General features: G+C 39.9%; 1 protein-coding gene across 6 annotated transcripts in view; it reads left to right on the plus strand.

Annotated features, from left to right (window-relative positions):
* The window catches only part of col4a5 (collagen, type IV, alpha 5 (Alport syndrome)), a 232843-nt gene that overhangs the window by 167057 nt on the left and 50816 nt on the right, over positions 1–14970 (plus strand). For all 6 annotated transcript variants that reach the window (XM_048605093.1, XM_048605095.1, XM_048605092.1 and 3 more), the window contains 6 exons: positions 1088–1177; positions 1985–2131; positions 7295–7393; positions 9515–9604; positions 11195–11334; positions 13766–13892. In XM_048605093.1, coding sequence (XP_048461050.1) covers positions 1088–1177; positions 1985–2131; positions 7295–7393; positions 9515–9604; positions 11195–11334; positions 13766–13892 — 693 coding nt within the window. The remainder of the gene's footprint in view (positions 1–1087; positions 1178–1984; positions 2132–7294; positions 7394–9514; positions 9605–11194; positions 11335–13765; positions 13893–14970) is intronic.

Consider the following 14970-nt stretch of genomic DNA (forward strand, 5'->3'; position numbering starts at 1 on the left):
TGATGCTACTACTGATCAGGTCAGATCCCAGAATGAAATCTGGAGATAGTGTTTTTTTTGTTATATTAGTTAGCGTAGTGGTCAGTCACAGAGCCGTAAATGTACACGGCTACAGATGTTTCTTAACGATAAAACAGAAGTTTATTATATAGAAAGAAAAATGATACAGCTAACTAGACTATCTAAATGTGGAATACTGTTTAAAAGATCTTAAAACAAACACCAAAGCAAAGTTTCATCTGTTTCAAAACGTCATCACTTTACAGTGATCAAAATTCAGAGAGTTTACTCCTTTATCTCAAATATTTAAGTTTGATCCAGATCTTTCTTATGAACTGTGAAGTCTTCGTATGTGAACACTCAGAAATCTGAGAGCTCAGCTTCAACTTTCAATTGCCTACAGATTTCTAACCAAAAACTCCTGGTTTGATAATTATGCATACTAATTTTCCACCAAGGTAATTTATTCTCCGAGCTGTTCCACACTTTTTCTTTCTGGGAGGAATGTTATATTGTACTTGGGACCCCAGTCAGGATGCTTCTAAACTGCTTAAAAACGTCCAATCTCTCGGTTTCCAGAAACCAGTGCTTGATTATCCTTCATCAAAAGCAGGCTGTGGCTCTCAGTGTTAACATGCCCTGTCATAAACCCAGCACAGTGTTAACAATCTTCTATTAATAGTCCAGGCATCCATGCTGTCTGACGTGTACTGGGTTAGATCAATGTTCTGATCGGAAGGACTGACTGACCTGCTTATTTTTTAAAAGCTTTCACAAAAGTACCTGACATCCTGTGCCACAATTTTTAAGTGCAAACTGTCAGGAATGATATGAAACAGGCACCTTTCATGATATAAGAGCAAGTGGGAATATGAAAGATGCCAAAGGCATGCTGCAGAGAATTGGGATGGGGCACCCAAACGCCATTAATGGCACTTCCTGGCAAGTATTATGATAGAATCCAGCTGCCCAGTTTACCATCCCTACACTACACCTAAACTAACAACTTTACAGACTAACTTACAGCTGTGCGATGTTCTTCAGCTTCGTAATTTAGGCTTATATTTAATTTCTTCTCTGTTTCTAGGTCCTAAAGGTGAAATGGGTGTGATGGGAACGCCAGGTCCTCCGGGTTCTCCTGGTCCTCCAGGTGCTCCAGGTTTGCTCGGTCCAAAAGGTGAGCATGGCTACACTGGAATTTGTTAGCCTTGGAGTTGGATACAGAGCAACAGCTGGCTGCAATACTTAGCAGTTTTAAGCTTCGGTTTAACAATCATATAAAGGAGCCAAACCATCATTTGGAAGTGAGTCATGTGGCATGGTTGTGCTGTGGTGCGGAAATTCTTCAAGGGGACAGCCTTTGGCTTCACCCACACTCAGGAAGGAAGGGAGAGCCTGTAAGGTATACCTGGAGCACTGTTATTTTGGTCTAATTCTGAATTCGCAGCCACCATGACCACGTCTCCATAGCATTGGGAAACTAGAGCGTTGCTTGAAAACCCAGTTGGCCTCCATCATCTACTCATGATAAGGCTCCTGGCAAGCCCAATTCACTGCCCACTCTGAACTTGCCTCACCAACAATGACTGCCCTAGGCACAGGTTCCTGGCACACCAGCCCCTTCTGGCTTTACCAATCTCCATTCACCTCCAGACCCAATCCAGCACCTGAAAGCTCTTGCTTGTGATCTCAAACTCCCAAGAAGTTCAACACGTCATACTCACAGGAAGAAAATTCCACTTCAAACTGTGAAAGTACAATTCAGTATCTATGTCACATCATGTGGAGTTGGGGATAGACATAAATAATACCAACAAACGGCTTTAACTTTAATCATTCCCTAATAATTTACTACTTTCTCATATGGCACATTATTGCAAGAGACTTGAGTTTTTAAATTAGCAGTACTGTTGAAATTCAGTAATTAGTAACTTTATTTTCCAGGCTTTCTAATAAAAAAAATGGTCTGTTTTACCTGTTCCAGGTAATGAGGGCATCCCAGGTAGACCTGGAAACCCAGGCGGACCTGGCTTTAAAGGTGACAAAGGTGACCCTGGCCTCCCAGGTGTCCCAGGAACAATCGACCCGGGCCAGATCTTTGCAGGACAGAAAGGAGAGCGGGGTATCCCAGGTATGTGAATTACCTTCGTGGAGTTGCTGTGTGGACTTAACTGGCATGTGTAGCTTTGGAACCGGTGCAAGAAAAAAGGATTAAAAATATCTCTCCTTACATTTCTTTGGAATACAAATTTAGCCCACGAATGTGGATAAATGTTGTCCTGAAATGATATCAATATATAAGCAACGTTTGTGAATGCCACATCTGACTTCACACACCTTGTTTGTCCTCCAGTAATGTGCTTTACATATTTCTTCATATTTCTTCAGCATCTATGTGGGTACATGTCAGCTGCCTAAAATCCGTTATGCAGTCAGTGTCCAAACTTCTGTCCATATGAGCCTGTACCGGAAGCTCCAATACACAAATATACATAGCTTATAATACATCCTTATTTGCATGCTTGCAAAACAGATTGAGAAGACTGAGATAACACACTGTGGAGCTGGAGGAACACAGCAGGCCAGGCAGCATCAGAGGAGCAGGAAAGCTGACGTTTCGGGTCAGGACCCTTCTTTAGATTTCTGATATTCAGATAAATAGGGCACCTATTTCATCACATTAGCTCTATTCATTATCAAAGTTATTCATGTATCCACCACTTTGGAAATTTTGCTTTGGAGTCTGTCATCTTTGCCAATATTAAATCTCTTAATGGGCATACATTTGATACATGTTTTCATTCATTTCTTCTTCAATTCCAAATGGTCTTACCTTGCTTCATTGAGTCTTCTGTATGTTGATCATTGAATTTGAGGCTATTACTTGCAATATTTAGTGTGTTAACTTATTAAACCAATCATCGTGCCTCTAGAACCACCTTCATTACTCCTTTGGGGTCACAGGTATGAAACAACACTTAAATTCTCTGTTATTAACTTCTAAAGGTGGAATGTGCCTCAAGTTATTTCCATTCCATCATCTGGATCCAATAATCAAGTCATGGAATATGGAAGTTTTGCATTAGCAACATCATTGCACACAAAACATTATGTATATATGCCTCAGAGATAGTAGGAACTGCAGATGCTGGAGAATCCGAGACAACAAGGTGCAGGGCTGGATGAACACAGCAGGCCAAGCAGCATCATAGGAGCAGAGAGGCTGACGTTTTGGGCCTAGACCCTTCATCAGAAAAGGGGGAGGGGAAGGGGGTTTTGAAATAAACAGGGAGAGAGTGGGAGGCGGATAGAAGAGGGATAGAGGAGACAGGAGTTGGAGGATAAAAGAAGCAGTTCCTACTATCTCTGTAATTGTCCTTAATGGTTATGAATCATGTAACTTGTTTGCAAACAGGAGCAGGGGTGATTGATTTCTCCCCATGGAGTTTGGGTGATTTCTGTATATTTATTTCTTAATATTGTTGAGTACGTTCAGAACCATCCTTCCTCTTTCCTTTAGATTGCCCTTCCTGAATTTGGAACTAAAAGTCAGGTTTCAGATTACACAAGCATTGAGTTAGTAACATTATTAAACACATGATGTGTATATGGCATCACACAACATGAAGCGATGCTGTTACAGATTTTGTAACCTTGGGACCTGTCTCCTCATAGACTCATAGACATTACAGCACAGAAGGAAGCCGTTCAGCTCTTCATGTCTACACTTATCCACAAAGATCTGACTACACTGACCCTATATTCCAGTTTTTTGCCTCTAGCCCTGGAGACTATGACAATGCAAGTGAATATCTAAATACTGCTTAAATATTGTGACCCCAATCAAACTCTGTTTAATTTGATGTGAACCATTCAAATATATGACCCTCATCAATACTCCTGGTTTCTCCTCACCTTGCCATTTAGTGATAATTGAGCTTAAGCCATGAATAGCAATCTTCAGTCAGCAAGGACACTACATGAAACAAGACATAGCAATGTAGGTTGTTGCTGTTGTTTGTGTAGATTCTCTGATTTTGTTTCTTTCCCTTTGTTCAGTCATGCAGCACATTTCAGCAGGGACCTGAATTGCTCAACAGTCTATGGGAATATAACATTACAGCTAATTCTCAAATCTATGCAAGGATGATTACCCTATTTGCTTTCTAATTCTTCTTCCATGCCTATCATGAGTGCCATTTCTTCATTAAGAAGGTCATTCTCGAACCTGTGACTCTCTACCTCAAGGATAATTTTAATGTCAGGGAACCATTTCCTTTGGCGTGTCAGTGTCTATTTAACCATGTGTCCCTATTCAATGGAGGTATAGTTAAATAGACCTGTGGTAACTGATTGAATACAAAGTTTAATATTAGATTGTGTTCTTGACTTCCATAGCCTAGCATAACATCACCGTTTGGGGTGCAATTTGTTTTGTGCCTTTACTTCTGTGTCCCTTAGGAACCTTGCAGCTTATGACCCTCCAGACCTTCATTTTCATTTTCCTTCATTTTCATTTTGTCCATTTGTTGGAGGTTGGTGGCACTGGCATTTGGCGCACTCTGCCTTCAAAACCTCTTCTCAACCAAAAAAATTGAAGACAAGTTTGTTACCAAATAGAACCATCAAAGCACCTATTATTGGCCGACCCCTGCCTGTGAGATGATGGTTCACATCTTCTTGTTTAACTCTATATTAGCTACCACCTCGTGTGGCTCAGGAACTTCACTCTGGCTTTGTTTTCTTTGCTTTGTTTAGAGCCATAGAAAAAGTACAACCTAGAGCGCTGCCATTCAGCCCATTTTGTTAAAAATGGCCCATTCTGCTGGCTGACTTAACAGGTTGTCCATTCTAATCCCATTTTCGAGCACCTGGTCAGTAGCCTTACAGGTTACAGAACTTCCAATACAGATCCAGGTCCGTTGTAAATGAGTCGAGGGTTTCTACCTTGACCACCAATCCAGACAGTGAATTCCAGACATCTGCCACCCACAGGGTGAAAAGGATTTTCCTCGTATCCCGTCTAATCCTTCTACCATTACCTTAACTGTGTGCTTTCTGATAATTGACGTCTCTTTTCGTAGAAACAGGTCTTTCCGATCTACTTGGTCTAGGCTCCTCATTATGTTGTCCACCTCAATTAAGCCACCCCTCAGCCCCTACTGTGCTAAGAAAAATTAATTTAGCCCATCCAACCTTTCTTCATAGTTGCACTTTTTGAGCCCTGGCAACACTTTTGTAAATCTCCTCTGCACTCTCTGTACTCTCACTTTATGCCCTACCTGGAATGTGTGACCAGAATTACACACAAGACTTCAGCTGTGGCCTAACCAATGTTTTGTTTAGTTCCAGCGTATTACTGCAGAGAAAGAAACTGAGCAGAGAAGGCCAACAAAATATGATTCCCATTTTCTCTAGACTCTATTCTCAGCCAGCTGAGCTTCCATTTCTCCTGACCCCTTCCAATGCCCTTCTAAACAGTCCAATTCCAGAGATCATGGCCATTAGGGACTGTCTGCCAGTTATCAGTGTCAAAATCCATCCTGTTATCTCACTTTCAGGTGCCCTTGTCGTGGAGATGTGGTCACCGGTAGGTTGTGACACAGCAGCCAGTTCACCCTATACAAAGACATTGTTTTTGAGACCATAGGAAATAGGAACAGGAGTAGGCCACTTGGGCTCTTAAGCCTGCTCTGCCATTCAATAGGGTCATGGCTGATCCAACATTCCTTACCTTTCTTCTGTAACCCTGATCTGATCAAGAATCTATCTATCCTAGCCTTAAGTACATGCAAAAACTTTGCCCCCACAGCTCTCTGTGACAAGGAGTTCCAAAGACTCTCAACCTTCTAAGAGAAGAAATTCCTCCTTATTTCAGTCTTAAATTGGGGTCCCTTTATTCTGAGACTGTGTCCTCTAGCCTGAGATTCTCCTATAGAGGGAAACATCCTCTCAGCATTTACCCTGACAAGCCCCTTAAGAATTCTAAATATTTCAGTAAGATCACTTCTCATTCTTCTAAACTCCAATGAACAGAGTTCCAACCTGTTTAGCCTTTACAGTCATAATCATCCAGCAAAAGTAGCTGAGCTAGTGCAAACCTCATTGGCTTAGCAACCAGTATATACTGTTGAAATTAGCGCATTCCAGGACCTCAGAAATTGTATTCTTGTGCTGCTAAGTGATTCAAAGGATACATCTTGAGACAAAAAGTGAAAGCTGTTCAGCCTTATCTCCTAGAGCCTAGATATGTGAAACTATCAATCTCCAGCATCACATTGTAAATGCTGATAGATAGTGATATAACAACATTCCAAGTCATGGTACTAGTCTTGCTGATGTTGATGGCCATAGCTTCAGAGAGTCTAAGCATATGCCATTAAAGGTGTCACTTGGTATGGAATACTAGTGCAGCATCATCTGATTAGAGAAACTGTCTGATAAAGAATTGAGGCCATGGGTCTCAAGTGGAAAAGGCTGGATAAGAAATGAGTAAGTAGCCTCTGTTGATGAACTGAAAGCATATGACATCAGAACTGAAAATGCCACAATGTAAGTAAAATCCCCATGGGCCCATGCATGTATATAAAGCCTCCATAGAGAATAAAGAAAATGAAATGTTCCCATTAAAATAGATCAATTTAACTGATCTTACAGTTTGCTTCATTTTCTTCCAGTGTAGCAGTACCCTGCTACACTTAGAAGCACATTTTTTTATTCATCAGCAGGATTAGGGCATTGCTGGCATTTATTGCCCATCCCATAATTGCCCAGATGGCAGTTCGGACTCATCCACAGGTCTGGAGTCATATATAGCCGAGTTCAGTGAACCAGATCGGTTTTCCCCCCAGCAATCAATAATGGATTCATGGTCATCATTAGATTGTTAATTACAGATTTTTTAAAATTGAATTCAATCCACCATGGTGGGATTTGAAACCAGGTCCCCAGAATGTTATCTGGGTCTCTGGATTAACACTCCAGCAATAATACCACTAGGCCATCACCTCCCTTAGGCTGTTGAACCTAAATGAATGAAGAATGGGCAATATTGTTCCTCATTCAAACCGTGTTGCACTAGTTCTTGAAAGTGGTCAATGTCATTGGTATGATGAATAATGAAGTTGGTTGGAGTATTATAGTAAGCTGTGGGAATTGATTAGAATTTTAACATACATCCATTATCCATCTCTCTAAGAATAAAACTGGCTCTGATAAACGGTGACTTATTCAATCAGTTAACCATTTATAAGGATTCATGAGTGAATTTTTGACTTTTGCTTTTATTTCAAAGGTTCACCAGGTCTTCCAGGCGCAAAGGGTTTCACAGGATTACCTGGTGATCCAGGAGCACCAGGACAAGATGGTTTACCAGGATTGCCAGGAGGTCCAGGTAAGGGCAAAATAAAACACTTTTGCTCCAGAGTACATGAGAGTTATGATTGGAAGAAATAGATAAGAGACAACATTGGGGCTACCCAAGTCCTCTGAGCTCAATCAGTTGTGAGGATCCTTGTTTTGTCTGTTAAATTTTCCATTGTGGATTAACAAGTAACATGCCTTTTTCCGATTAAATTTTCATATTTCCTATGGCCTGGATTTTGTAGTTATAATGATGGCCAAACTGTTAGCATTCACTGACATTAACCTAAAATACTGACAGCAATTTCTTGTGTCCATACTTATCTGGTTAAAAATAGAATCTCAGAAGGTTCATTGTGGAACCCGTCATGAATGGTGTTAAGGAATCCACCCATGTTAAGTAGTTATAAGGTTAGAGTCATTTTGTATGAATGAATTATTTTAAAATATAATAAGGGTTCATTAACCTTCCTTACGTTAATGGATTTTCCTCTTTTTGTAGCCATAAGGATAATAAGAGGGATCCATACGCAAAGTTACATCGTTAAACTTTTTTTTTGCAAACTGTCACAAAGAGCTACAATAGTGTAATATTTGATAAGAATATTTTATACTGGTAGCCCCAAACCATTGATTTTTCTTTTAACAAAGCTACTCCAGCACAAAATGTATTATAATCTCAAAACAGAGCTAGATGAATGATGAAGAAAATAAATAACAGTAATACACCTATATTTGGGATATAAAGGCACCAAATGCAATTATAATTAAGATGATCACTGCATATATAAGAAATTAGTTATAAACACAAAGGAACAATAAATATTGAAAGCACACATTGGATCTTTAGATTCAGCCCAATGTTTATCACAGTAAAGGAAAGACTATTAGGCAATGGCAGGGGCTGGGATAAGGTATACATCAAGGCCTAGTAACCAGAATTCAGTATTTAAGAGGGCAGATACGCTCGGTGCAGGGGTGGGGCCACAGGGCCTGGGCAGAGCCAGTAGTCCACACCAGGAACGGTACGGAGGTCTGTGATTTCTGTCCCTTCCCCCAGGCATTGGTAATTCTCTCCTTAATTGTTATAAAATCATCTCATTAACTCTGTGGTCTTTATTACTTTAACAAATGACAGATATCCTATTTAAATATTTTACTGAAACAATAATTGAATCTAAAAACTGGATTCTCTACTCAAAATAGGTTGTATGTTCTATCTTTCCCAAGAACTATTAATCTTGTGATTTATTGTCTCACCATCTGAAATTTGTGTGTTCGGCTCTTCATTAAACTTCTGAATAGCTAAGAACTTGTGTTGTCTCATCTTCTTCACCTCTAATTCATGAACCCAACTCCCAACAAGATTTTATATAATCTTTGGTGGCAAATATGTTACTGAGGAAAAATTTCCAGTGTCTTACAGCATCCAGATATTATTAACTGGTAGAAACTTGTTGAAAAGAGTGTCTGGAAGATGTAGTACTTTCACCAAGCTCCATTCCTTTGAGAGAGAAGGATCAGTCTTTCAAATGCATTTAGTGTCTTTGGCATCTGTCTTAACCTAGAGTTGAAAGAGATGTACCAGATCCAGAACTGTACCGAAAAGGGGCAAAGGTTGTACCCCACCCAATAGAAACTAATTGCAATTTCCTGAACTTATCAGAACTTTCCCTTTTATATCAGAATATTGTTAATAAAACCCCCTGAAAATTTTCAGTCTTGCTAATCATATGTAACTGAGTTTTAGGTGGCATATTGAATCATAACTATTGCTGAAAAAACTTCCCTCAGCTTTTAATGTGAATGTCCCGATATTTATTTTACTATCTATGAAGTTTACAGATATTGAATGACAATCAGTGCCTTTTACTTCCAGATTTGCTATCTTTTTAATATGTTTGAGTCTTGAAGATGACCATAATCTGGCCTCAAATTCAAATTATCTTCAGGAAAGGGGAACTCTATACTGCACCAAACCCTGCGACATTGGCATTATAATGCATTGTGCTAAATACAAGTATTTACAGTTATCACGAGTAAGATTTCTGTACATGTCATTAAATAAATGGAACAGTTTTCATAGTTCGAATTCTGTTTAAGAACTTTTATAATGTTTATGATTATATATTTTAATGCATTACTTTTGCAGGAATCAAAGGAGACTCAGGGTACCCAGGACAACCAGGATCTCCGGGACTACCAGGACCAAAAGGATCAATGGGTGAAATGGGTCTTCCAGGTAAGTTCAGAACTGACTTGAATCAAAGCCATTTCATTTACCAATCCCAATAAAAAGCAAAACAGAGCACCGATTGGATCAATGTTATGGTTCCAATAATTATTGAATTTTGCATAAAAAGCCCCTCCAATATGGAGGTATTAACATGCTGATTTAGCACAACACGCATTCTATGACTTTGCATGAAATAAGGCCAATCTTGCTGGTCTAGGAACACTGTGGTTTCCTCTCCTATGCTATGAACATGGTTCCTGTTGTGCTGCATGCTGGAAAGCAGAACAAGTAAAGGCATTACAACTACAGGCTCACAGTTATACTCCTGGCCACTAGAAACTACCAGCAACCCTAAGACCCGTAGATTGTAGTAGTGGAAACTATGAAGCAACATAGCTTATTGTCAGTTTCTTTCTTCAAGCTGTTCCTAGAAGTCCCACAAATCATGCATAGGTCCTGGTACAAGACACTTTTCTTGGAATGTACAACCAACAGGAGAGTAGAAAAGAGAGGAAGAAATGCATTTGCTTGCTCTCTCGCTGCCATGGGGCTAGTGGGCCTACACCTCCTGCAGGGTTAGACCCAGCTCTGCAAGCCCTAGCTCACCTCGAAATTTTGGAGCAGTCTAAAAGATATATTCCTGGCCGTGTCTGGGAGTGAAAACAGGCAATATAAATTTCCTTCAGGAATAGGATAAGTAAAAAGCAATGATGTGAAACTGCTCTCTTCATATGCGCCCTGACATCTGGAGCTAGAATGGTCACTGAATTAGTGTCATGTTGTAGTTTTTTTTCACCTTTAGTGTCAAACAGATGGAAAGAATGTCACTAACATTCAACCAGTACAATGAAACGGATGTGATTGATCCCTATCCAGTAACAAGTCAGCACGAGCACTAAATTAGCCATTTTTCTTAGAGACTAGTGAAGAAATTGTATGTGACTACATGGAAAAGTAGAGGATGCATTCAACAGTCTGCAGAAAGATTGGGACGGCCTTAGTTTTATTAGCACTCCCAATTCTTCAAAATTTCAATAGACATGAACTCAGAAAGACTGCAATTTCTGTTGGTTGCCTCACCTAAGTGGATTTTATTAATTTTTGATATCTAGCCAAGAGACATAGGAATAATCATAACTGATCTTGTTGCTAATCTGACTTGCAAAATTCTAGTAGGCATCATCCTGGTCAGTTTTCATTTCCTAAAGTTGCTAAAATCAGCCATCTCAACATGGGCTGGGAATTTAATCTGGGCTCTTTGTGGGTGGAATGTCTTAAACATGTTACCATTCTTGCATTGTTGGATAGCCAAATGGAGGGACCTTTATGGTATATCTAACTTGTATTTGTACATGACCCATGAGGTCTTGGTAATGAGATGGCATCATTTAGGTAATAAGAAACCCACACATTTCCTTATCTAAAATCTCTCCCTGAAGACTCATCACCAGCATTTTAAAATGAAAAAAGTAAGCAGCATATCAGATAGAGCTAATACTAAAGCAGTGTATGTTTTGCTGTTTTATCCAGCCAACATTAGTAATGAAATCTATAGGTTGACAATCCATCTTTTGCATTCTGTTCTGTACCTGATAGGTCCACCAGGTAGTAAAGGTTCTCTGGGAAGTCCTGGTCGTCCAGGTCAGCCAGGTACTCCAGGTGGTCCAGGCTTAAAGGGTGAAAAAGGTGACTCAGGTATTCCAGAACTAGGGTCCCCAGGCCCCCCTGGTCAAAAGGTAAGACTTTCTCTTCTGATGAGTGGAAACAAATTCATTGTGAAGAAGCCTCAGCTTATTTGTATTTGAAAGTAAATATAAAGTAATAGACTTTAACCTGCATTTAAATAAGTAGTAAAATGCTTTAGTTGCTGCTGAGGGTGATTCAATTTGTAACTCCATTCAGGTGGTTCAAGTACAAATTTTCTTTTCATGGAGAGTTCCACTACCTTGCATTGAGGGCCATTTAGGCTCAATGTTCCCTCTAAGCTGTGTGGCTGTGCACGCGTACAACCACTCCAGTGTTCTGCACACGAATATCGTCATTGACACAATGATTGTGGCATTGACTTCTGGTTCTGGAATTCACTGCCACACACAGGCCTCGAAGGCTCATATAGCCAGTAAGAAAATTAGATAGAATTTTGCTTAGGGATAGTGTCTGTTTCCAAAAGGGGGTCAAGATACCTAATATTCAGAGATGGGACTTTTGGTTAATCAGAAGTAAGCAGATACCCAAATGGTGACATTGATGTTTCCTGGCCCATGCTAACTTAGGCCTAATATTATGACATTAAAATTTTGCACAGTTAAGTGGGTTACAGAGTTGTGTGCTTGGTATTTGTTACTTCCATTGAGTTACTATTGTCACTATTTTGTGTTCAATGTTCTATTATTGTCTTTCAAAGCTTCTTTTGTTTATCAGAGCAAAGTGTAGAGGCTGGGAAAACCCAATGGTTGGAATTGTGCCCATGAAGATGAATTTGGACTAATTCTGCTGGTGAAGATCTTCCAAAATTTTCAGAGAGTTAATATTCATGAGTTGGGCAGAATTTTTTCCAGATTCATTTTGTCCGTCTTGGAGGCAGATGTTGTGTAGTGTTGTCTCAGGGGGGTTGTGGGGCCCTGAAAGAGTTTCTATCCATTTTTCCTTCTCATTCCTTTCTCCTTCCACTTTACTTTTCAGCCTTTTTAACTTAAGATTCTGATCAGACCAAAGGCACTCCACTAGCATACATGCTATAGAAAGTCAAAACTGTAGTGGAACCCAGTTCTGTTCAAATTCTGCAGCTTTTAGAGGAGGCTGTGAAAAACTAGGCCCCCAAGAGCTGTGTCGGAGCAGCAGTGCACACTTCTGTGTATCTATCGGGTCATGATGTGGAAGGGCCAGTGTTCGACTGGCGTGGACAAGGTCAGAAGTCACATGACACCAGGTTAAAGTCTGACAGGTATATTTGACATCACAAGCTTTCGGAGCACTGCTCCTTCGTCAGGTGAGATGACACAGTGTTCCAAAAACTTGTGATTTCAAATCAGCCTGTTGGACTGTAACCTGGTGTTGTTTGACTTCTATTGGGTCAAACCTTGTTTATGTATCCTCATGGTGCCATCTTGCTGCCCTTTGTGCAATAGCCAGCCTCTAAATTCTGGGACAGGTCTACAACAGGCTTCATGAAGAGTTGGATGTTCTACTCAACTGTGCTTCTTGAGTCTCTCCTACCAGTGGAAACATCTTCTCCACATCCACTCTATCCAGGCCTCTCAGTAATCTTGAAGTTTCAATCAGATTCCCTTCATCCTTCTAAATCCCATTGACTACAGAACCAGAGTAATCAACCACTCCTCATTTGATAAATTCTTCATCCTCGGGATTGTCCAACAGGAGGGAGGGAATCATAAGCTACTGGGACAAGCCACAACAAAGTGTCACAGGATTGGGGTAAGCAGGAGAATGCAGAACAGCTTAAGCTAAAACTGAATGTGGTGACGGAAGTCACACCTGCTGTTAGCCTTTCTTCATGAAAAACCTTGGGACTGATTTAGGCTGGGACCCAGAGAATAGGCATATAAGTGGGTTTGGTTATGCTACTGGCAGGCACTGGGGTTAAGGCAACATAAATGATTAAAAAAAATAAATGTGGAGCTTATACGTAAATTCATGATTCTTTTTGTGAATTCTTGAATTCATCTGTCTTTTTCATGTGAAAATGTTTAAGTTTAATGTGTATACTGGGAGGAAGATGAAGAATTGTCCTTGCAGTATATCAGGAAAGATATACTGGTTAGCTTGGTACGATTTAAGTTTGTGATGCTAAGTCTATATTGTACACTTCATTCTTAATCTTCAAATGCTTCCATCATTCTCACCTCCAGCAACAGATTTAGAACCAAAAGCACTTTAGCTGAATACAAAATGCTCTTTCCGGAAACTGCCCATGTTTAGAATGGCAGCCTATATAATTTATTTAGTAACTGAATGCTTCTCACACTTAAAGTTGACATGCAATGGAAAATTCAGTGTTTTCTGTGCATGATTTAAAATGATGAACAGTTCAATGTACTTGTTATAAAGTTGGATATATTAATCTGAAACCCTGGTGTTCCTGAATACAGATATTAATTCATATCTCCTCACTCTATTTTCTCACACTCTCATTCTCTTTTCATCCAGGGTGAACCAGGTGCTCCTGGTTTCCCAGGTAACCCTGGAAGTAAGGGTGTTCCAGGTGGCCCTGGTCTTCCTGGATTGCCTGGTGCACCTGGTCCTAAAGGTGATTCTGGCCAACCAGGATTCCCAGGTAAGTCCCAAAAAAAAAATTGCTTTCCCCAGGAATTTGATATTTTAAGCTTAAAAATTACTTCTGTTCAACTAAAGTGTTGTCAGTTGGGCTGGAAGAACAGTTGCAATGTGACCTGTGGGTAGTTGCAGATTCAGGTGCTAGAGGAGTTGACCAAAAAGAAATAAGATTGTAAGAAGTAGCTGTAAACTAATTGGCATAAGGTAAATAATATGACAGAGTTGAAAGTGTACCTTAAAATTTGTGGCAGGAGGCATGTGTTTGAATTCAGGAGCATAGCATCAATGCTGGGGAAAGCGGGAACTGTACTGTTGGGACAGTTTACACTTGACTATGTTAAGACCATTCCATTGCCGAATAGTGTTTAACTAGGAGGTAGATAGGGACTTAAGCCAAATAGTTGTGATGGATTGAGGGGTGTTGATTCACATAACAGAAAGGAGGAAGACTATAGTGCAGGGTAGCTAATCAGGTAATGATCTATTGAATTCTATTGAATGCATTTCTGCACTCTGTTCTGCTTTCTGATGTACTTTGTATGGTACAAGCTGCCTGTATAGCATGCAAAACAAAACTTTTCACTGCATGCAGCTTTCAGAACAATATGGATGAGATAACAGAACAAATAGAAATCAATAAGAATGATGTCATAGCCATCAGAGAGACAGGTTTGCAAAGTGACCATGGCAAGGACCCAAATATTCAAGGGCATTTGATTTTGGAAGGACCGGAAGAAAGGAAAAGGATGAATAGAGGAGGAATTCATATGGTATTGAAAACAGGGAGGCAATGCTGTAGTGGTATTGTCACTTGACAAGAAATCCTGAGACCCAGGCGGCAATCTGAGACCTGAGTTTGAATTCCACCATACATCCTACCAATTCCAATAAATCCATTAAAATTCTATCCTAAACGGCAGGAACAGCAATGCGTATGTCTGAAATAGCAAGACCTAGAGTATTATTGCAATTTTGATAGCAGAATAGATTTACTGGAATGTATATATTTTTTGGTTAAGTATGAGATTGTATTTTTAGAGGTAACTATCTTTATCAATTTTTGAAATCTCATTTGTGTT

This window comes from Rhincodon typus, chromosome 14, assembly GCF_021869965.1.
Source record: "Rhincodon typus isolate 14 chromosome 14, sRhiTyp1.1, whole genome shotgun sequence".
Taxonomy (NCBI): Eukaryota; Metazoa; Chordata; class Chondrichthyes; order Orectolobiformes; family Rhincodontidae; genus Rhincodon; species Rhincodon typus.